Source organism: Alternaria hordeiaustralica, assembly GCF_023758085.1.
Source record: "Alternaria hordeiaustralica strain BMP 2776 chromosome Unknown scaffold_7, whole genome shotgun sequence".
NCBI lineage: Eukaryota > Fungi > Ascomycota > Dothideomycetes > Pleosporales > Pleosporaceae > Alternaria > Alternaria hordeiaustralica.
In genome coordinates, this window is record NW_026056779.1 from 877,741 (window position 1) to 901,247 (window position 23,507).

The 23,507-nt window shown below is 50.1% G+C and overlaps 5 protein-coding genes across 5 annotated transcripts; 3 read left to right on the plus strand and 2 right to left on the minus strand.

The window, feature by feature from the left end:
• Positions 1 to 4,383: 4,383 nt before the first annotated feature.
• On the minus strand, positions 4,384 to 5,613 carry J4E84_004709 (uncharacterized protein; the record flags this gene model as incomplete). Its single annotated transcript, XM_049387312.1, has 1 exon — positions 4,384 to 5,613. The coding sequence occupies one exon, from the start codon at positions 5,611 to 5,613 to the stop codon at positions 4,384 to 4,386; it is 1,230 nt and encodes a 409-aa protein (XP_049245085.1).
• Positions 5,614 to 6,125: 512 nt separating this feature from the next.
• J4E84_004710 (uncharacterized protein) lies at positions 6,126 to 9,971 on the plus strand (the record flags this gene model as incomplete). The annotated part of the gene is made up of 2 exons (XM_049387313.1): positions 6,126 to 6,393; positions 6,445 to 9,971. The coding sequence occupies 2 exons, from the start codon at positions 6,126 to 6,128 to the stop codon at positions 9,969 to 9,971; spliced, it is 3,795 nt and encodes a 1,264-aa protein (XP_049245086.1).
• Positions 9,972 to 10,403: 432 nt separating this feature from the next.
• Positions 10,404 to 11,375, plus strand: J4E84_004711 (uncharacterized protein; the record flags this gene model as incomplete). Its single annotated transcript, XM_049387314.1, has 2 exons — positions 10,404 to 10,603; positions 10,664 to 11,375. The coding sequence occupies 2 exons, from the start codon at positions 10,404 to 10,406 to the stop codon at positions 11,373 to 11,375; spliced, it is 912 nt and encodes a 303-aa protein (XP_049245087.1).
• Positions 11,376 to 14,532: 3,157 nt separating this feature from the next.
• Positions 14,533 to 18,723, minus strand: J4E84_004712 (uncharacterized protein; the record flags this gene model as incomplete). The annotated part of the gene is made up of 1 exon (XM_049387315.1): positions 14,533 to 18,723. The coding sequence occupies one exon, from the start codon at positions 18,721 to 18,723 to the stop codon at positions 14,533 to 14,535; it is 4,191 nt and encodes a 1,396-aa protein (XP_049245088.1).
• A 1,562-nt stretch (positions 18,724 to 20,285) lies between these two features.
• Positions 20,286 to 22,478, plus strand: J4E84_004713 (uncharacterized protein; the record flags this gene model as incomplete). Its single annotated transcript, XM_049387316.1, has 5 exons — positions 20,286 to 20,525; positions 20,578 to 20,808; positions 20,872 to 21,047; positions 21,113 to 21,259; positions 21,395 to 22,478. 5 exons carry the CDS (start codon positions 20,286 to 20,288, stop codon positions 22,476 to 22,478), a joined length of 1,878 nt encoding a protein of 625 aa, XP_049245089.1.
• Positions 22,479 to 23,507: the final 1,029 nt, after the last annotated feature.

Sequence of the window (23,507 nt, forward strand, 5' to 3'; positions counted from 1 at the left end):
AATAATAAAAGTAGTACTTCTCTATCTATAGTACGCAAACTAGCTATTAAGATTATTACTAATATTCTTCTCTACTTACTTTTACTAAGTCTAGTATAAGAAAGAAAGTTCTAAGTAAGATAGTATATTTAGAAAAAAGCACTAGCCTTTCTTAGCTCTACTACTAGAAAGCTTTACTTTTTAGTTTTTTAGATAAAAAAACTAAGTAGTTAGCTATAGCCTTTCTTAGCTCTACTAGTAGTAATAGTATACTACTATACTCTTACTACTATACTTTTACTACTATACTCTTACTATTCTATATATACTAACTAAAGTAACTACTATTTATTAAGTAATATAAATAGATAGCTTAGTAGTAAAGTACTATAGATATATATTAGTAGATAGAACTTAACTTAGATTATTTTACTTCTCTTATATACTTACTATCTAACTATAATACTTATTTATAAAAGTTCTAAGTTTAATCTCTAGTTTATCTATTCTTTCTTTTTACTTTTTTTTTTTTACTTTTTTTTACTTATATAAAGTAGTAGAATACTTTAATTTTAGTAGTAGTAGAATATCTATATTTCTAGTTTAAGTAAGTAGTAGTAGAATATAATAAGAGCTTAGAGGCTTATTAAGTAGTTACTATAGTAGTAAAATATCTATAGATCTAGAATAAGTAAGAGGTAGTAAAATATAACGCCTTATTCTTATTTATAGTATTATTATACGTCTAAGCTATCTCTATAGATATAGAATAAGTATAAAGTAGTAGAATATAATACTTTATTTCTATCTATAGTATTATTATATACTTAGACTATTTTAATAAAAAGCTTTTTAGAAAAAGTATAGCCTAAGTTCTACTAAAGTAGTAAACTTAGTAAGTAAGAAAATATAAAAAAGAGTATATATAAAGTAGTAGAATATAAAGTAGTAAGATATAAGATAGTAAGATATAAGGTAGTAGAATATAAGACTTTAGAAGCTAGTAAGCTAGTTATTATAATAGTAGAATATAAGGCTTTAGAAGCTAGTAAGCTAGTTACTATAGTAGTAGAATATAAAGCTTTAGGTACTAAAAAGCTAATTACTATAGTAGTAAAATATAAGGCTACTAGTATATTATAGCTATTAATAAGAGTAAAGAAAAGTATAGCGTTAATAGTACTACTAGTTACTATTAAAGTAGCTTACTACGTAAGTATAGTACTAGCTACTATAGCTATTATTACTTATATATACTAGAACTATATAAGTAAAGTATTAAGCGTTAGTAGTACTAATAGTATCTACTAAGGTAGCTTACTATAAGTAAAGCCTCTAGCGTTAATAGTGTCTACTAAGGTAGCTTACTAAGAGTAGAGTAGAGTATCTAGCGTTAATAGTGTCTACTAAAGTAGCTTACTATAAGTAAAGCTTCTAGTATTAGTAGTACTAATAGTATCTACTAAGGTAGCTTACTAAGAGTAAAGTAAAGTATTTAGTATTAATAGTATCTACTAAGGTAGCTTACTATAAGTAGAGCTTCTAGCGTTAGTAGCACTAATAGTATTTACTAAGGTAGCTTACTAAGAGTAAAGTAGAGTATCTAGTATTAATAGTATCTACTAAGATAGCTTACTAAAAGTAAAGCAAAGCTTCTATTTTATTTTAACTTAGTATAAACTTAAAAGTATATTAGTAGATTAAGTAGATATAGTACTATTATATTCTTAAGATTATCTCTAGTCTTATCTTCTAACTCTTTTATATTACTAAGTAGGTTAATAATTTTATATACTTTCTATTATCTTATAGTAGAGCTACTTTAGTTCTTATTTACTTAGTAAATTCTAAAGTTACTATAGAATTACTCTACTTTAAGAAAATATTCTACTTTAGAAATAGTAGCTAGTAAGCTAGCGCGTAGTAGTAAAATGCGTAGAGATTAGAGTATATAAGTAGTAGTAGAATATATAGAGATTAGAGTATATAAGTAGAAGTAGAATATATAAAGATTAAAAGTCTATAAGTAGTAGTAAAATATATAAAAGTTAGAGCGTATAAGTAGTAGTAGAATACTTTATTATAAGTAATAGTAAAATATATAAAAAGCTTAAAAGTATATTAGTAGTAGTAGAATATAAAAAGACTATAAAAGCTAGTAAGCTAGTTTATAGTAGTAAAATATAATAAAGTTAAAGTATATAAGTAGTAGTAGAATATAAAGAAACTATAGAGGCTAGTAAGCTAGTTTATAGTAGTAAAATACTTATAAACTTAATATAAGTAAGTAGTAGTAAAATATAATAAAGCTTTAGAGCTAGTAGACTAATTATTATAGTAGTAAGATATTTTTATTATACTATAGTAGTAGAATACTCTTATTATAAGTAGTAGTAAAATACTTTTATTATAAGTAGTAGTAGAATACTTTTATTATAAGTAGTAGTAGAATACTTTATTATAAGTAGTAGTAAGATATAGTAAAGCTTTAATTTACTATATATTATATAATAATAACTACTTTTTTAACTAATTTAAGCTATTTTACTACTATTATATACTTATATAGCGCCTAAAAAGTATAGAATAATTTCTAAAGTTATATAATAAAATTCTCTACTTTAATTAGACTATAATATAATATATTTTATAGCTTTTAAATATATTATATTTTATAGAACGTATTCTACTACTATTATATAAATTACTTATTACTAAATATAAGTATATAATAGGTTATATAATATTATATTCTTAGTGTTATATTAAATATAATAATCGCTAAACAGGCTCTAAGTATAGAATACGACGCTAACGAAGCATCGACTAGGAAGCTGCTGCTGTTGTCCTGTTACTAGTCATCCCGCTTCTTTGTTATCCATATGTCACATCACTAATACTGATCCTATAAACAAACTCTGTAAACATATCAATACCAGAAAGATTGCAAGTTTCTACGTCAAAACTTGATCTGATCATCAGTCTGTCAATTTGACGCTGAATCTGGCTCTCTACGCGATATGCTGACAGGAGGTATCTATGTGTACAAGGCTAGGACGAGGCTAACTCTTGTAGCTTCCGGTGAACACACCAGTTTTACAGCTGGAGCGAAGATGAGGAAAACGGTCTGCCATGACATCGTCACCCGATCTGCAAACAGGATTGTCTACACCGCTGCATTACGAATGCCCGAGCAAATCACAGTCACGGAATAGCTGCGCCTGCATACCTTGTGATCACCGGTATGTTCTCGTGTGCCATGATAGGCTGATAGGGCGTTCGCCTCCAACCGCGAGTACACCTCCACAACACCTCCATAACACCTCCCAAACCCCATAGAAGAGATACAGAGGCCGCTCAAATTGGACATGAGTTCTAACATCTTATTATCCTTCGAGCGACGTTGGCGGCGAGGTATCTGCATAAACTCTGGGACCTGTGAGGGAGGCATCGGGGAAACGGGATGGGCGGCTCTGATTCACTTGTCAATTGTTCTATGCTGCGGCATGCATCCCAATAGACCTCGAGATGATTCAAATAAACGCCAATTCTTCTCCAAAATGTTTTGTCGTCTGCAATCTTTGCAGCAGTTCAGTGAAGACCTTTTTACCGCAGCCCGATCCATCTTTTTCTGCCCACCCCATCGCTTTTTGCACTTCACACATACAATCGCGACAGCCAATCACGGCATTGCTCAGCTGCATCTGAATACGCGGGGATGACAAGCCCGAGCGACAGTACAGTCAACGTCGCGCTACAGATACTGTTTGGCATTGCCGCCATCTTCAGTGTCATCGTAGCCTTGTTTGGTCTGCATTACCGAGACTCTGTTGGATTTGTCTTGTACCGGTACTTCACAAACCGTCCTACTGAGTGTATGTACGATGATTGGCAGGACCGTCATTTGTTGTATCTCGGCGCTGATCGTACTACTAGCACACGAGCTCGAAAGCGGACTCCAATACTCCGATGACTCGACAGCAAGCCGGACAAATATAACACGCACTTCATCCGTGCAAGATCCTCCTTCGACTAATATTCCCTCTGCGACACCCTCGATTTCAGACTCAATGGCCCCAACCAAACCGGTTTCCAACACTAGCCTTTGCAACACCAGTACCGAAACAAATACAGCATAGTCATCGCGCATTATTACGCGATGGCAGAGTCCTGCGCATCATGTGCAAAACCATGATGATCAAGGACAATGTTTGCAAGGAGTTTGCAAGGGATTAGAAGAGCATCTACACGTGTTTCCAAGTCATGAACCTCATAACATGGTGTCGTAGTAGCAATACATGTAATCTATACAGTTTCGTCAAAATACACTGCTATGCCCAGGTGCACCCGAATTGATCCTCTGGGCGACAGAGATCATCCCATTGTAGCATGGACAACGTAGTCTCAGATGGCAATAGACTTCTTCTCCTCTTCAACATCCCCATACCAACCAAAGAGGTGCGCGACATACTCTCCAGCGAGACCCAAACTGATCGCTCCGCCAGTAAACCATGCACCATTCACGAACCACCACCAACAGTTCTTGACTTCCTTCAGCTTTACACGTCGAATCATGGTGCCCAGAGTGACTGCTGCTCCCCCGACAGACCCGACGAAGTAGACCGGTCCTAAGCCTGCTGCGACCCCGGTAGCGGATAACAGACCGAGCTGAACGACAGCCAGACCCGACAACACCATCTTGGTCTCTTTCTCATGCTTGAGCGCAATACTCTTGATACCCGCTTTGACATCATCTTTGATATCCATGTGTGCGTAGATCATGTCGTACAGAACAGTCCACGCAACGTTACTAGCATAAAGACCAGCTGCCGCAGTGAGCGCTGCTTGATTTGCCAACAGATCGACACCCAGCGCCGGGAAGCCCATCATCGCACCCCATGAGAAAGTAAGACCGAGGACGAATTGAGGATAATATGTCACTCGTTTTGCCAAAGGATAGAGCGTAACGAGAACAAGTGACGGTGTCGCGTACCAGAAGCATTCGAATGGGAGTGATAGAAGGACGGCTAAACCGGTCGTAAGCTGTCCTCCAAGGAAGACAATAGCCTGCTGGGGTGTGATTGCTCGTCTGGCTATGGGACGTAATCGCGTTCGTTCGACGTATGGATCGAGGTTCCGGTCCCAAAGGTCGTTGATCGTGCATCCGGCACCTCTCATTACGAGAGCTCCCGTGAAGAAGAGGGCTGTTGTGCCGATAACTGCGGACGGTGCAGCGAGAGGGGTGGCCATCGTTGCAGCGAGAAGTGTGCTGAACATACAAGGAAAGAAGAGGTAGTATGTACCGGCCGGTTTGTCCAACCTCATCAGCTCGCCGTATGGAACAGCTTTCTGGGGCAGATATGACAGAAAGCCGGTGGTCGGTGGCTTGTAATCGGGAAGTGGTTTCGAGGGTCCATCTTGTAGCGCTGTCGCTGCCGCAATTCCTGAATGCAAGTTTGTCGAGCTTCTTCGTATTGGCTTGATGAGCTGAGTAGTTTGCGGACGATAGCTCGCAAGTGACAGAGGTGTTGATAGCTGCCTTCGTCTGCAGGCAGACTGGAATGTGGAATAATCCCGAGTGTATTGCCGACACACCGGCGCAGCCCGCGCTGCATAAATTCGTAAGAGAGCCATACTTTGCTTTCAGATGTTTAGATGGTCAGAAGTGTTTGCAATTTCACATGTAAAGGCATGCGTGCTACGTCTTCTGTTTGCTGGGCTGGTATGCAGGGTCTCGCTTTCAACGTGCTATGCTGAACATGTCGAAGACAATGTGAGTGGCTGGAACATCAATTGGGAAAGACACTTTTATCACTGCCGTCCAGCGCCGAATCGGGATGGTGAGTGAGTGGGGAACGTGAAAGCTGAACCATGGGTTCGCGCTAACTCTCGACGGCACGTGACTGGTCAGAACGCCGTTTCCTCGGTCGCGCCCACATCCCGAAAGCTCACCTCGCCGCCGCCAAATCAACTACAACTCACACTTTCTGCAGCACTCGCTCCGCCAGCGACCACGACCACGCGCCCACATTTACCCGCTGCGCCCCCGTCTATTCGCAACTGCGGAAACGCCGCGGAGGTGCTTCACGCTCCTGTAACCCCACACCAAGAACGCGACTTCTGGATGTTAGTCGTGCGTGACGACGATGCCGGCCGCGCGCCCCCGGGCCTCTTTTGAGCCCATACCGCCCGATTTCGATGTGCGCACCTTTGTGGAGACCGCGGACAATTTCCAATATGTCGACCGCATTTCCTACGAGATGATCGCCAACAATGGCATCGAAGCCTTTGAGAAGCTGGTGATGCTGCACGTCATAATAGGCGGCAAGCCTCTTGTAATCGACGGTTTCGAGGAGGTTCTGGATCCCTGGACCTTTACACCCTCGTGGCTGCGCGACAATCATGGCGACAAAGGTGAGCGCAACTTAGGGCAGCACCCGGCGCGCATAGCTAACAGTAAGACAGTCGAGAATGCGCGCAATCTCTCGACCAAGGAGAACATTCCTCTTACCATGAAGCATTACCTAAAGCATATGACGAAGCTGACCGAGCAATTCTTCGACGGCCCCGACGACGCATACCGCGATAAGGCGAGGCAGCGCATCTACCTCAAGGATATCGACTGTCCTCAAGTGTGGCATGATAAACTGAAGGAGCACATTCCCTCGGTTCTGTTCTACCTCAACGAGAGCACTGGTGAGCCTGGCGGCCTTGGCGCATTGGACGAGCCTGGTGGTCGCAAAGGACGCGGAATCGGACGCGCCGGGGATCTCATGAGCAGCCTGCCACCTGAGATGCGCGCGGAAAACCTCATGTGCTATATCGGTCACGAAGGCACCTACACCCCGTCCCATCGAGAGATGTGCGCTTCACTCGGTCAGAACATCATGGTCAATGCATCAGGCAACATCAGCGAAGACGGCAAGCAGGAGCGTCCTGGGTCGTCCATATGGTTCATGACAGAGAGCAAGGATCGGCATGTCGTCTCGGAATACTGGCTTTCGGTATTAGGCCATGACATAGAAGTGGAGAACCATTTTGCGCAGCTCATCGCCTGGAAAAAGGCCCCATTCCAGACTTATGTCGTAGAGCAGCGGGCGGGCGACTTCATACTCATCCCACCACTAGCTCCTCATCAAGTTTGGAATCGTGGTACGCGAACCATGAAAATCGCTTGGAACCGGACGACTGTCGAGACACTGGAACTCGCGTTGAACGAGGCATTGCCCAACTCACGAGTCGTCTGCAGAGACGAGCAATACAAGAACAAGGCGATCGTCTACTATACCCTCCAGAAATACTCCAGCCTCATCAAGTCCGCGCGCGCTCAAGTCGAAGCGGGTGGCGAACAGGCAGTCGCAATCCAAACGTCGGTTAAAATAAAGCAAGTTCAGAAAGATTTCAAGAAGCTCTTCGATCTGTATAAGGCCATTCTGCTATCAGAGGCGTTTGCACCGGACTCACGAGAACACCCAGAGTTTCTTCCCTACGACAGCAACGTAACTTGTGCCTATTGCAGATGCAACATCTTCAATCGCTTCCTTAGCTGCAAGACTTGCAAGAATTTGTTCAGTACGGAGATCGAAGAACCATACGACGTTTGCATGGACTGTTATTGCATGGGACGAAGCTGTGGTTGTCAATCAGGATACACATGGGTCGAACAGTGGAAGTGGAAGGACCTGCTTCACAAGTACGAAGAGTGGCGCGCTCAGATTATCGACATCGATGGCTTCGTACACGAGAAGACTCCGCTTCCACTGCAAGAAGAGCGACGATATCTTGGCAAGAAGACATTGGCCACAGTCTGTCAAGAGCAACTTCGAGTCCGACCCTTCGTCGATATTAAAAATCCGCAACCTGAGAGCGTGTCCGACGATGAGGAGCCTGTCGTCGATGAATACGGCAACGTCAAGAAGGTTGCGAACAAGAAGTCGAAGCAGTACCTTTCAAAGCACAAGTCGTGCCATTTCTGTCTTCATCGCCACCCGAAATGGAAGATGGCATTCTGCACGAGCTGTGACCTATCCTACTGTTACGGTACCCTGTTTCGAGCACACGATATGATGCCGGTAAACGTCATGGAGGCTTACAACTGGAAGTGTCCACACTGCAGACGAGTTTGCAATACTGGCGCTTGTCGACGTGACCCCCGACAACATCCATACGAGCCCAAAGGAACCTTGCTCGGCCACGACACCAAGAAAGTGGCTGATATACGCTCAGTAGAATGTCTCGTCGATTTCAGTGTGTCTAATCTGAACTGGTTGCGGGAAGAGGAGGGTATGGGCCAGAGTGCAATGCAACGCAGAATGCTGCAAGCGGAGATGGATAAAATGGCGGATCCTTCCCTTGATGCGCGATTCATTGAAGATGACAACCACGGCTACACCCGATACGGTATTACCTACTCTCCCGTTGAGGACGCCAACGGTGTCGTTCACGACAATGGTGACGGAGGGGCAAATGGTGCTCCATACTACCATGATCCCGGCATGGATGGGGAGATTCCGCGTCTGGGTCAGAAGCGTGGTCGCGAAGAAGACGAGGATGTACAGGGCAACCGGCGGAAGAAGGCCAAGGCAAAGAAGCAGAAGAAGAAGAAGGACGACGAGGCACAACCCCTGCAACCGAAGAATGCATCTGGCAAGGAATATCAAAAGGAGGTACAGAGGAAGCTGCTCGAGGATGCCAAACGCGAGGACAGGTTCATTATGGTTGCCGCAAAGATGAAGGGTAAATCCAAGGTGGTAAAGTTATCTCTGGCCACTGGCCATCTTGACCGAATCCGGCAAAGACCCGTCCCCGAGCGCGCACCAGTCCTGCGACAAGGCACTCCTGAGGAAATCGAAGCGTCTGGCGACTTGCGGTCTATTCTACAGTCCGATGTTGTGCCGAAGCCAAACACTCTCAAGAGCGTGGCTGAGAAAGAGAAGGACGCGAAGACATATCGGATCCGAGTAGAAGAGGATGAGGCATACTCAACGCGCAAGCGCAATCCGGAAATCAGCGGCGCTGCGAAACCAGGCAGGCCTCGTGGCTCCAAACGATTTGAAGAGATCACGCTCGATTCTGATGAGGAGTTCGGTGGCGAGGAAGAAGAGCCCGAACACACTGGTCGCCCGCGTGGGCGCGCGTCGAACTGGTTGGCGCGAAGGAATGAAGGTGAGGAAGACCTACCCACCGAGCTGCCGTCCGACTTTAGGGATGGAGCTGTAAGGCCCAACCGGGAGAAAGACCGAGAGCGAAGCCGCGTGTACAATGAGCGCCGAAAATCTATGCCAGCAAAACCAAAAGCTGGAATCAGACCTACTGGACCACCATCCGAAGATCCGGAACCCAACAACGCTGGTGATGTCTCTGGGCATGCCTCTGACCAGGATGGTCTTCATGAAGAAGATGACCAGTCCAGTGAAGCTTTCATTCTCGCACAACAAGCCGCTGCCGCTGCCCTGGAAGCCCAACGTCGGGAGGAGGAGGCAAAAGCTCGTGCAGAAGCTGAAGCCAGAGAAGCCGAGGAGAATCTGCGAGCGAAGATGGCGCTGTTCCCCGATTCGAACGATGACCAGCTCATGGACACATTCCTTGGTGACCTACCCGCTGATGAGGAGCCATTCGAAGATGACACACGATCTGAGGACAAGACACCGGAGCCTGTCCGCACAGGGCCACCGCCAACCACAAACTCCATCTTGAGCGGGTTGAATGGGAAGAAGATCAAGATTGTTGCGGCATCCAAGCGGAACGGTAATGGACCAAGCAAGGTCACTACTACGACGACTGTGACTGCACCAGCGTCTAAGTTTTCCGCTGTCAACAGGAAGCCCCAGGCTATCAATGTGTCGGATTCGGAGAGTGATGATGAGGTTCCTGCGAGCGCACCAGCTCCGAAGAAACCTGTTGGCAGACCACCAGGTCGCCCTGCTATGGTACCGACCCGCAGTTCGAGTTCTGGAAAGCGTGGTCGTGGACGTCCAAGGAAGACTACGTGAAATGTCGATTAGCCAGGCGTTTGGAGCTTGCATTTACATAGGGCTATTTGTTTGTTTGCACATATACCATTGTTTCTTAGCAAGGCGTGGTGGACATTCCTGTCGCATCTCCTCGCAAATGCTGAGGCGGGTGTCCCGGTGCATTATCGTCCATGGTCATACATGAAGCGTCGAATTCGATATTTGAGGTTGCAACGTGTATAGTAGCTGCAATGCATAGTACGACATGGTAGAATCGTTCAGAGCGAGTGCATAAATTACGCTGGTCATACCAGAGATCTTCTGCGGAAAGGGTTTGAAGGCGACTCAGCCACCTCCAGGGCTGCAACATCATGTGCACGTGATCTCGCGCCGAGCTTATGGTCGCGTCTTCCCACTTTCACGCCTATTCCACGCTGCCTCGGAATCGCAGTTCCATCAACAACACCCACAATGCCGCCACTCCATATCAAAAATATTACTCTGGGTGCGTTCAAGGATGTCTTATCGCGTTACCCTACATTGGTCCCCGAGAAGCTACGCGACTTGGACGCGCAACGCTATGACATCATTCGCAAAGCCGTAGCTGCACAAGAAGAAAGCGAGAAACACTTGACGAAAGAGCAAGTCGTGACGCTTGTGGAATGGAAGCTGTATGTGGTAACCCTTGGATCTAGATTACACATATGGTTTATGAACTAATGGCGAGACAGGAAGCACGGCACGTTCCGTCCAGCCCTACTAGGCCTGGTCCAAAGCAACACGCCAGAGGCAGTTGAGAAAACAACCAAAAAGGCTTACGCCGCGCTCTGGAAGAGCAAATCATCCCATCCTGATGCCATCCCCGCGCTTAAGATCCTCGTGGGACTGAAGGGCGTAGGCCCAGCAACCGCATCTTTGCTTCTCTCTGTCCTCCGACCTGCAGAGATACCCTTCTTCTCTGATGAACTATTTCGATGGTCTGTCTGGGATGATGAAACAGGCAGCGCAAAAGATGGAACGGGCTGGCAGAGGAATATCAAGTATAACGTCAAGGAGTATGAGATGATGCTCGATCGCGTGCACGAGTTAAGGAAGAGATTGCGAAGAGGTTTCGGGCAGAGGGACCCTTTGGCGAGAGCGATTGACGTTGAGAGAGTAGCTTGGGTACTCGGAAAAGAGGGATTGGATGTCAGTGTGCAGGAAGATGAGACAGAGGAGCGTGAGGGAAAAGACGCGGATGTGCAAGCTGACACGAAGGCGGAGGAGGGTGAGAAGGAGAAAGACGAAGCACAACAAGAAGAGATCCCAGCAGTAAGGAAAGAGGGCAGCGGTGACGAAGCATCGATTGCAAAGCCCGTAGCGAAGAAAGGTACGAAACGTAAAGCTTCGGAGGCCAAACCACCTGTCGAAGGTACCCGCAAGAGTACGCGGACGAAGAAGTAGGCCCTCATCAGCATACCTCGACCGCTTCCCAATCGAGCGCAACTACAGATGGACAAAACAGGTATCAAGACCAAGTAGCCTCCAGCGTTCAACACACATCACGCATCTCGATACTCGCCTGTCACTATATCCGGATCGCAATAAACCCGTTATCGTTATTCCCTCTTACAAATTCATCACACCGATACCGCTTATCATCGGTGTTTAACACTCTTCCCTGTCTAACCGTCACTAAGACATGAACATGCATACCTGACCCTACGCATCATTCTCATCACAATATCTTACACCGGTCAACCCAATCTTCACCCAGCCTTCTAGCTCGTTCCCTCGCCTCCGAAGCACGTTCCTGTTCACCGTAACCGAGACAACCCTTCTGATCGGTGTGACGCCCATTTGACATGCATGAAGGGATCAGCAAAACGCGGACATGACAGAACAGAAAAATCGACTTGGTGTTTCGTATCTACGGAAATTCTTCCCGTCGAATCAAGCCCTGAACTGGATTTCTTGGGGTGAGGTAAGATCTGACGAGGTGCCCTTGCTTAGTCTATATCCAGCAACACCTCGTATACCGGAGATGAATATCGCGGGGTCTGGGGGTGGTGTTACGTGAGATGCGAGATTTGTGATGAGAAAGTGTCATGGCCAGTCTATGTCATGCATGAAAAGGATGACTGCCACGCGAGAAATTGTGGGGAAGGAAAGAGCCTTGTACACAATGGGCAATGATTCTCAGTGGAAGTGAGGAATGTGATGGGATGTGATGAGATTAGGCGGGCGACATAAGGTTGTCTTAGTAGACAGTCGGAGTTCGGAGCGTGCCGAACGGGGTATGTCACTGGCTGACTTGATGGAGCAAGTTTGCCGCGGAGGTCTAACGTCGTTGACTGAGACGAAACGGCTCTTGAATTGCGGCAAAGCGCGCTTGTGGAGATATGGTGGTGATGATGACTTGCATGGTGGTTTATCGCTGATAGTTGGAACCCGGACTTCGCTCATGGCGCGGCTATGGAAAATCGCAGTCGCTTCCAGGTAACATCAAACGGATGGAGTAGGCATAACGGGCCATTGGCACACATGGCATGGTTGGACAAAGGTTCCCGAAGTAGAGCTTGTGGTTTTCAGCACATATGCACGTAGCATCAGCCTCCAATTCATATCCGTACTGACCTGTACGCATCACTCCATGCGGAAGGGCAGTCTCCTTCCGTGCTCCTGTTTCCTGCTTCGTGATCCGCAGTATATCCGCATTCGCACACACTCTGCAGCTCTTTCATACACCCCATCCAATATCCCCCAGATTACACATTCCTGCACCAGCCTCCAGATACAGAAGCATAACCGCCCCCAACCCCATCACCGCGTTCGCTCCCTGTAATCCAACGCATACCTAGGTAGCCTCGGATCCGGCAACCGAAGCGAACGGGAAACAAGGGAGATAACTCCGAACCCAGCGTGCTGGTATAGGTAGAAGAATGGAGATTGTGTATAGTGTTCAGCCTCGCTAGATCGGCTGGGATGTGAATCCTGGCTTGATTGTGATGAACTGCACCTCGAGATGCTTGCTCAGCATTAGTTTTCTGTCAATGCGCTGTACGCTGTATACGCTGCGTGTATTGTAGACGACAAAGAACGCTACTTGTGACCAACCTGCCAGTAGCTTGGGATTGTGTGCTAAGCCCCGCGAAAAGGTCTTTCGCACGCAACTTTTAGCGGTGGTGCACTCACCTCACCTCGCTTGCAGCCTCCCTCCACATCAAACCCAACGAGCTAGTTACGATCCTGCACGTCAATATAGTCTTTACTCAACTAAGCCCATCCTCCCCCAACCTCCGCGTTAGCCACAAACGAAAGCGATTTCTAGCTTACGGTACTTTCCCATGTTTCCGTTCTCATGCAATCGCATCTGGTTGCCAGACATATGCATGTGCGTCTTTTTGCTCGAAGCTGCCTTGGCTAGCCTCCATCGCCCATCGGTGAGACGTCTGCGCGTCGCTCATTCCAGCAGACTTGCTATCTACTTGCGATATGATGACTTGCATACAGTTATCCGTTGTCAGAAGAAAAAGGAAACAACTGCTTGGAGGTTTATGCAGGTAAGAGAAGGATCCCCGATCTGTACACCTGCATGCATGCAGGTTCGCGATCGGCGATCTGTGGTCAACATGTTAATGTCGGTAATGTTGGTGGGGGAAATTGGATGAGTTCAGGGAATTTTCAGGGTTCGCAACGTTGGGAACTCCGTCCGGGTAAGGCGGCTGTTGAAAAATAAGAGACGGCGGCGGTGACATTTTATTACTACATATATTACTATGTATATACCGCTCGGGAGTCGGTACAATACCGATCGGTTGGGAATCTTGTTGGGAGATTGGTACATGCAGGTGTGTCGCAACAGGAGCGATGTCGGAAATTGACTTTTTCTTTTACTATGGGGTGCCGAGTTGCTAGGGGAGGGAACCGCAGATACGGTTGCGGTTGTGGTTTGTCAAGGGTGGAGATGCTCGATGCATGTCCAACCGAGGTGTGTGGAGAATAGCATCATCACTGAATACGGTGAAGATCCTCATGTCGGTCAAGTTCAACAAGATCAGGCATTATGCCTGTTCATGCATTATACTACACGGCTTGACAAACAGCCAATATGCTATCAAAGACACTTCAAAGAAGCGAAGAGTAGTAACTAGCTAAGGACACAGTAATCCATCCCCTTCATTTTGCCATGTGCGGAACAGCTTCCCAGGAAAGCCAAAGCCCCCTTGTTGAGCGCATCGCTTACCGAGGTTATGCTCTCATCGATCATCAACAATTCATCCTTCATTCTCAACCAAACGGAGGCCCAGGCCACACAAGAGAAAAAGTGGAAATAGATACAGAATGGTAATAGTAAATGCTGAGAAGAGAAAAGAGACAACGCCGTCTTTTAATAACGCTCGCCGATGCATGCAGCCTAGATCCAAGCTAAGTGAGAACGCCCTGCGCCTGCCCTTGGTGGTAGTGGTAAAGTCATGTTGTTGCTTTGTAATTCGTATATGTACACGCGTGAAACGAGAATCCAATGTATGTGTATTCGTACAGCGGGTAGATCTTGGGTATCGTGTAGTTGATGACGGAGATGACAGTAAAGTTGTCAGTGTACGGTATGTGGGTGTTGTTATTGCGATTCAGCTGTACGATTGTCCGCTGGCTCTAGCTCGGGTGGAGGAATCTTCTTGACTGTCCCGTTGCTTCCACTGCGAGTGGATCGCCGGACGTGAATGCTGGCACGAGCAAGTTCGCCATTGGAAACGGAGTTGCTTCGTTGCGATGATGACGCGACAGACCTCTTCTTGCTGCTGAAGTTCAGAACCATTCCGTCGTCGCTCTCTGAATCGTCATCGCTTTCAACAGCGTGGTCGCCATCGTAGCCAGCAGCGTCATCGATAGAGGCCTCGAGGTGATTGGCTGACGCTGCGGAGATCCAGGAGTGTTCATCAAAGGAACCGCAACCAACTTGAGTTGGAGAGCCGGCCGACGCGACCGAGGGAATTGATGGGTTCGATTCGGATTGTGACATGGCAGAGAATTGATCCTCGGAAGAGGAAAGAGCCAACCCGCGGCTTGATCCACCAAGAGGGCTATTCTCAGAGGACTGATCGTTTCGGTGCCAGCTTTCTCGATTGTCATGTTGACTGAAGACTATCTCATCATCTGGACTTGGTGGACATGCAGTCTGTGCATGAGAAGATGTAGGCCGTGATCGTGTAATAGAATCGGTTCGCTCACGGGCTGCTGACTGTTCAACTCCAAGTCGTCGACGGTACTCATCTTTCGCGCGATCAAAACGGTCATCTGACTTCTTTCGTGCAATCGAGGTAGGGCTGGAGGGTCTTTGATCGCCGGCTTGAAGCAGTTGCGATGATCGTCTAGAATCGGGCGCCATCCCAAGGGTGGGCCCAACTTCTTGACTGTTTGCGGTCGCCCAGTTTCGATGCAGGCGGGAGGACAGTGATGACAATGAGGATTGCCGCGACGAGGGGTCAAGACGTTCAAAAGACTGAGCTTCTGAATGGCTAGGCGATGAGCTTCGAGCAATGGGAGACATGTCTTTTAGGGCGTCAGGTTGATTGACTTGACCGGAAGCACATGTAGTGCTGATTGCCAGGCTTGGGACGCCATGGGCATCGTCGTCTCCACCGACGAGTCTATCAATTGACCTCGCGCGGCTATGTTCTTTTGGGGGCTTCAACTTGTCTCTGCTTCTCATGCTGTTGACAACACGCCGTGGCAGACCGCCGAATAAACCGCCTAACTGTGAGCCACCAGGTGTGTCTAGAGCCGTTGGGGTACCAGGTAGAGCTGGAGGAAAACCTGGAGATGCTGTTCGGCCAGGAACCAGATCCGCTTGACGGATGGTGCTTATGGAAGATATGGCTCGGTCTTGCATCTGCGGTCGCTGATGGCTCTCGAGCATCTGGGCGGGTGATGCAGTACGGGAGTTGGGACTGTCAAAGTACCGTGACCGTTCTCTCGCCTCCGGACTCGCTGTAACACTGTGAGAAAGCGGATGCTCAGCTTCACGCGAGCGTGTCAGAATTTCTAGGATAGCACCAGGTGCTAGACTGCCACGTCGGCCTTCATAGGGCCGGGCGTCTTGGCTGATGGTACTACTCGAAGAGTTTGCGCTGATGTTTGGGGGCGCGTCCTGGTTGGTAGCTGAGCTCTGCGCACGGCGTCTTGAACCTGAACTGCGAGTTGTGAAACCTTTGACAAACTCGGATGTCTTCTTAGCGGCTGAGCGGAGGCGGTCGACGAAACCGATGGGGACAACAGCCTCTTCGACATCCTCTTTGGAAATCTGAATCCTTCTTCCATCATAGGATTTGCTGGGGTCTGTCTCTTCTGCCCACGAGACGTGGTTGGGAATACCGGATAGCAGCCACGGGTGGCGCTTTATCTCTGGTATAGTGATACGACGTCGCGCATCCTTGATCAGCAATCGTCGCAGCAGGTCGCGTAGGTTTTCATCAACCTCTTCGTATTCGAGATCATGTGGTGCTCTCTTGGTGCTCGTCATTGGCTGACTCATGCGTCCGTGTGAGTTGGGCCGCGAGTTCGATTGTTCAGCGACGGGTTTCAGCCGATACCTGGGAATGTAGGGCTCATCTTCGCTGATGACCTTCATCAGCGTGAACGTGTTTGTGTCGTGAAAAGGCACGCGCCCGTAGATGAGACAGTACAGCGTGACGCCCAGGGCCCAGATATCGATTCCGCCGTCGATGAGGGGAGTCTCTGCGTCAATCTCTGTACGGCAGAGTTCGGGGGCGTAGAAGGCCGGGGTTCCCACAGTCTTGGCCAGCTCAATAGCTTCGTCAACTTCCTGGTAGTCCGACTCAGAGTGTTCGCCGTTGCTTTCATCAGTCTTCTGGCGTCCCAAGTACGACACACCAAAGTCAGATATCTTGATGCGATGCTCCCTGGTTACAAGAAGATTGGCAGGTTTGATGTCTCGATGGATGACGTTCTGATAGTGCAGGTATTCTATACCCAAGACAGTGTCCTTGAAGGCTTCCCAAGCTGCATGCATAGTCATCAGAGGGACGTAATTGAAGTGTTCAGGGATCTCTTCGCCAGAGTCGGTCACACGTGACGAGGAGCTGCCAGCAACGCTCGGTACGCGGCCTCGGATGAGCTCCGTGTCGTAAGGGCCGTACATGGTTCCCTCAAGCCCATCGGCCCAAGAGTTGTTTACCGGCTCAGGCGATCGGAAAGCGGTCTCCATGTGGTCTTCGTGGTGGCCTGCGACGTCTGATCGCTCGCGAAACTGGACGCGGCTGTGCGGACGCTCGTCTTCTAGATGGGATGCTTGCGAGCCACGCCCGTTGTCGGAGCCCTCGTCTTCAGAGTCGGTTGCAAACTCTAAGCTCCAGGGTTGGTTGGAGGAGCCGTCTTTCCGACGTAGGTGAGCCTCTCGGGCCATGCGACGTTGCTGGCGGGCAAGCTTCTGGTGGGCGATGCGGATGATCCTTTCGTCTTCTAATGTTGCACTGTCATTGTCGAAGATGCCCTGGGACTCGCGCTTGAAGCGACGCCATTCGACGAGGCAGATCTCCCTGGCACCCTCGGTCCGCCACTTGACCTCGCCCAGCTCGACGTGCTCGAGTACGATATAGACCTTCTTCTTAGCTGGGTCATCTATAACCTCGAGCAAGCTGACGATGTTGGGGTGGCGGGCCTTTTTGAGGATGGCTATCTCGCGCTTGATCTTGTCTTCGTGGCTGTTGTTCTTGCCGAGGCGGCGACGTTTGGAGTAGCGGTCGACGATCTTGATGGCGACGTAGCGGCCGTGCACCAGGTCCTTGCCCAGCTTGACCTTGCCGTGAACGCCTCGGCCAAGCTCGTCGATGATCTCGTACTGGTTCACAATCTTGCGTCCGGAGACGGGGTCGGCCTGGACATCGGCAATGTGGGTCTCCTTGGGCGCCTGGCGGTGGGTATGGTGGAGCCAGGGCGTGGAATAGGTGCCGTCGTCGGGCTGGTCGGGCTCCTGGGAAGGGCGGCGGGTGGTGGGGTTGAAGAGGCCAGGGCTGCTCACCGGTGAGTTGCCAACAGTGCGTGGGGCCGACTCCATAATGTCCCTGTAGTGCTCGTGGGAGAGGCCGAAGGCGCCGAGGCTGGACAGCGAGTTGGCGGCCGAGTGGGAGGGGTGGGAGCTGCGGGAGCGTACGATGGGCGGGACATAGGGCTGGGGGTACTGCTGCAGGTGGAGGGCAGCATAGGACTGGTTGGGGTAGACGGGCCCATCGCGGTGGCGGGGAGGGAGGGCGTAGGGGTGAATGGGGTCGACTGAGTTGGCCCGCACCGTCACGTTGCTGGCCGTCGAAGCGCTCGAGAGGTCTCGCATGAAAGCCGGGCGGTCGGGGGGAGGTGCAGCGGCGGGCGCGGCCTCGTTGACGGTGGAGAGCGAGGCCTGCGAGGCGTGGGCGCTCGTGCTGGGCGAGGGGTTCGACGAGGCGGGCGTGTCGCGGGGGATGGGCGACGAGTAGATTCGGAGCGGTTGTGGAGAGAAGTACGAGGGCTCCGGGTCGAGCGTGTGTATCTGCGATAAGAGGCTGGCGTTGAGGGCCTCTGGCACGGAAGGCACCTCGGAGCGGGGCGTGCAGTCGTTCTCGTCGTCCTGGCCTTGACTCGGCGGCGACGCGCCATGTTGCTGCTGCCCTTCTCTTTCTTCACCAGATGTCTCTGGTGCTTCTGGTGCCTCTGGTGCGTCCGCGGTCGGGGGGCACACAGACGACGCCGGCGACGAGTGCGCCTGGTCGTCCCGCACTTCCCCTTCCGCTGTCAGGCCCGCATTCGGGTCGACCATGGCAACCACAGCTCGGGACGTGTCAGCTCAGCAGAGGCGTGCAACCATGCCAGCCCGTCTACGGTTTGTCGAGGCGCACGTCGTGGGCGGATAGTCTCATGTCGCGCTGGGGTGGGCGGCGGCGGCGGTGTCACAGCGAGGGCAATGGCGTGGGTGCACTGGTGCTGTGAATCGACGTCGGGGTGAATGAAGATGGTGGCAGTGGGCCGTGGTGGGCTCAACGGCTCGATATGGATTTGGTTGAGAGACACGATCGGCTCACTTGCGCTTTTCCCTCTGGGGCAGTGATGGGCGGGATAGTCAAGAGTATTTCGGGCCCCATAGATGACGCTCTGAAGCGGGAGAGACACGCCGGGGCTCGCAGCAAAAGGTGGAGACGCTATGTATCGCGCTGGGCATAGGCGAAGACGCAGATAAAGGCCGTCAGGGCAGACAACGAGGCGCTGCACGGCAAGATAGTAATGGCACCGGCGACCAGAGGCCTACAATGCGCCCGGTGGAGCGATTTCTTGTTGAGCGAGCCACGAGCGATATGGGCAACTTTTTGTCTTGGGGGATCTGCCACTCGACGGCAGCGAGAGTATCACCTACATGGTGCTAGCATGCAGGTGACAAGAACGGGTATGGCTGCATGCACTAGTCCCTCCTGCCCTCAACAACAGGTGGCGTTCAGTGTGGTTCGTTTGCAGCGCCCTCGTCCAAACTGCTCTGCGCAGCGCCATCAGCATGTGCCTGTGTCCTGATCCCAGCGGTGCGCGCGCATGGGTCGCCTCTGCCGCCTCCGGTTGCGTCGGCACCCGTCACTTGGGCCCATGCAGCAGCCATTAGATGAGGAAGCGCGATAAGCACCCTGGAGAAACTCTAAATCCCTCCCTGCAACATCTGCCATCATAGCACATGGCGACTGACGGACCCTCTCTAGCACAAGCCCTTCCCCAGATTTACCCTCGCTGAGCGTCAGGTACTCGCTTTGCTTCTTCGCTCCCGCTTCGATATCGCTCCAGGGCTGCCATGTCCAATCTCACGCTATCGCTGCGTCACTGGCGCGCCCCGTATCGTCATTGTTGGGCCGGCACACACAGCCATCGTGCCACGAGCATCCAAGGGGGGGCAAACTGACGGCTGGCAACAATCCCATCCAGCGTCCTCGCGCCCTGCTGCCTCCCCCTCGCCATGCCACGATGGCGCTCCAGACCGCCTGCAGTCACCGGTAGATTATCAATCGTGACCCATCGTGAGATTGACCGGCCTCATACGTGCACAGTCGCACGGCGGTGCATGCTGCAGAGGGCCAGCGCAGATGAAGCCGAGTCTAGGCGCCGCCCGTCTCCTCAGCAATCATCGTGAAAGTCCTAATCCGGTAAGGCACGCAGCATCAATTTTCTGCACCAGGGCGCGCTTGAGCACAGATGCATGACAAACGTGACTGCCTGTGCAGCGCGCCAAGGAGCTAGACCACCGGCTTCGCATCCTCACCTCTGCTGCGAATCTCATCTCACTCTGCTCGCCAACCATTGCCCCGGCCTCCCGCCTGTGCTCCTTGTTTCTTGCTCTATTACCCAATGCCGACCCGCACCAACGCTGCGAGGGACACGAATCCGAGCGGGACTGGTGCTCCACCACGCGCTCCGTCCAACAGCTATCGTGACTCGACGCTAAACATCTTCGCTCTGCTGCTTGCCTTCCGCATCGTCAACGCACTAACCCTGCGCTCCTTTTTCCAGCCCGACGAGTTCTTCCAGTCCCTCGAACCTGCATGGCAGCTTGCGTTTGGCCCCGCCAGCAATGCCTGGATCACCTGGGTAAATCCACTTCAGAGTGCTCCAGTATCCCCAGTCCGCTCACCGTGGCCAGGAATGGAGATCCCAATTGCGGTCGTCCCTGCATCCAGCGCTATTCGCTGCCGTCTATCGAGTCGCGGCACATGTTGCTGACTTCTGTGGCTTGACCTTGCCTGCTAAAGCCGAACTACTCCTAGCTGCCCCGAAAGTTACCCAAGCCGTCTCTGCAGCCTTGCTTGATTGCTACACATGGAAACTTGCGGAAAAAGTCTACGGTCGTGGCAGTCGCACTGCCCTTACTACTGTACGCGACCATCCTGCAAATTTAACACTGCAATCTCTGATATTTGAGCCCACCTACTTCTAGCTTGCATTGTCTGTCTGCAGCCCGTGGCAGTGGTTCTGCGCGACCCGAACACTATCCAACTGTCTTGAGACTACCATCACTTCTGTCGCTATTTACTATTGGCCTTGGCAGGGTGCAGCAACAGCTAGCAAGGGTCGGACGCATATTGCACACCACGACCTCGGCTCCCTCTCAGAGTAAGTCGTGGAATCAAAACACCCTTTGTCTACTCCGCCACCACTTTAGGCTCATGCTCGTGCAGGTTGCGCCTGTCACTGCTGTTGGCAGCGCTTGCGTGTATTCTCCGGCCCACCAATGCACTCATCTGGCTGTCCGTATCCGTCCCAGCTCTATGGCAAGCCTCACATCGGCTGCGCTATGTGTTGGTCCGTGAGATCCTGATTTGCGGGTAAGCCTTCCCTCTCCTTGCATCCGCTGCACGTTTTTCGTCCCCATAGTGCAAGGCTCCATTGCCGGGCTCTGCGTTCTCTGCAGACTACCGTGCCCCGAGGTCACCAGACCATTATCCGACTGACGATGCTAGCTCCGCCGTCCTGGTATTGTCAGTCGCGACCGATCGGCTCTATTACAGGGTCTGGACTCTTCCGCCGCTTAGATTTCTCTATTTCAACATCGCTCAATCGTTAGCCGTCTTCTACGGGAGGAACCGCGGCGACTACTATTTGACCGAAGGTTTGCCGTTGCTCCTCACGACATCGTTGCCATTTGCCGTTGTTGGCCTGTGGCAGTCGTTGAGGGGCTTAGAGCCACGTAGCCCAGCCAAAGACGACAGCCCGGGTAATACAGCAGCTTCAGGTCAAGATACTGCGGGCAGTCAGATACTAAGCCGTCTGTCGTGGACGGTGATCGTCATGACTGCTACGCTGAGTTTGATATCGCACAAGGAAGTTCGCTTTCTGTACCCAATCCTACCCTTCCTTCATATCATCGCCGCCAGGCCACTCAGCAAGTTTTTACCTCCTCGCGCTGCGCTATCGCACAAGGCAGTCGTCCTGTTCTTGCTTGCTGTAAACATCCTGCTTGCAGGCTATGCCTCTCAAGTTCACCAGCGTGGAGTCATCGATGTACTCGCCTATCTCCGTCATAAACATGAAACGCGCAACAGCCTATTACACATTCATGGCAATAGCGATAGTAACGTCGCTGCTGTGACCAATACAACAGTCGGCTTCCTCATGCCCTGCCACTCTACGCCCTGGCGCTCCCACATCATCTACCCTGAAATCTCCGCATGGGCTTTGACGTGCGAGCCGCCCATCGACATACCGCTCTCGCAGCGCTCAACCTATCTCGACGAGGCGGATGAGTTCTACATCAAACCTGGCCCTGTAGCTTGGCTCCGAGCCAATATGGAAGATGTACAGACGATCAAGGCGAGTGGAAGTAGGTCTGGTCAGCATTGGATGCGCCAGGATCCAAAGTTTAAACGCAAGTACCGGCGTGAGTGGCCGCAAAACCTAATTTTCTTTAAGCAGTTGGAAGGGACGCTGAAGGAGTATCTTGAGGGCACTAGGTACCAGGAGTGTTGGAGGGGTTTCAACAGCCACTTCCATGATGACTCGAGGAGGACTGGTGATGTGGTTGTCTGGTGCTTGGATGGCGTGTGAGGCGCAGACTGCACTCTTTATAACACTGTGACAAAATAACTCTAGTAGTAACATTATCTATGAATGATCTAGATAATGTGACCTCCCATCAGTGCTTCTTTACATACCACGCAAGATGTGATCTCATCTGATCCTCGTCCGCAAAAGCCCAGGTCAACTATCCATGCCGTCCAAGTGTCTTCGACTTAACTCTTCCTCCCCACTGAGCCTAGAACCCACGTCGCGAAGATCCGTGACATCGAAACACGCCCAGTACCAAAACATCGGACAGCAACTATCCCATCGCGAATTTGCGTAAACAGCCCAGAAATATGCCGAAACTCGAAACCTACACCACGATTTGCAAACTCCACACATAACACAGTCAACCATCCCGTCTAGCTTCCAACACAATGACCTCATCGACCCTGCAGATCCAGAACCCATAAACCCCAATTCACAAGCACTGCCCTGGATCCCAGCACACCGGACACCCGTCCCTGTACCTGACGATGATGATAGCTTGCCAAAGATGTACACACATGTAAGTCTAGAACACCATGATAGTCAGGGCAACGACAAAGGGTATCGGTCTGGACCTCAAAATTCGTTTTGGGCATGGAGAAGAAGAAGCAATGTGACGATTAGTGTTGTTGCTAGGCGGGGACCCGAATCGGACCCTGACCCTTGAGCGGAGGGAAGGGAAAAAGGAAGACCACTGGGCATATGCATCGTGTTTTTGGGACCGAGGGGAAGGCGCTGGGGAAAAGCAAGACTTCAAAGGGAAACGAGGTGTATCTCATATCAGGGGAAGCTGAACAGGTCTAGAGCCTACATCAACAAGTGAACATCTAAAGTGGGTGATCTAACGTTTATATAGGCTGCAGACCTATTCAGTTTCCTCCTGGTTGAGGTGAATGGGCGCGCAGGCTTCACGGCAGCAAAAAGTTCGATGAGAAGTCTGGATTCAGTGACTGAAGCTTTCGTATGAAACGCACAGTATGATGCGTATTTGTTTTCTTGCAGTATAACATAGGGAATAGGTTCCTG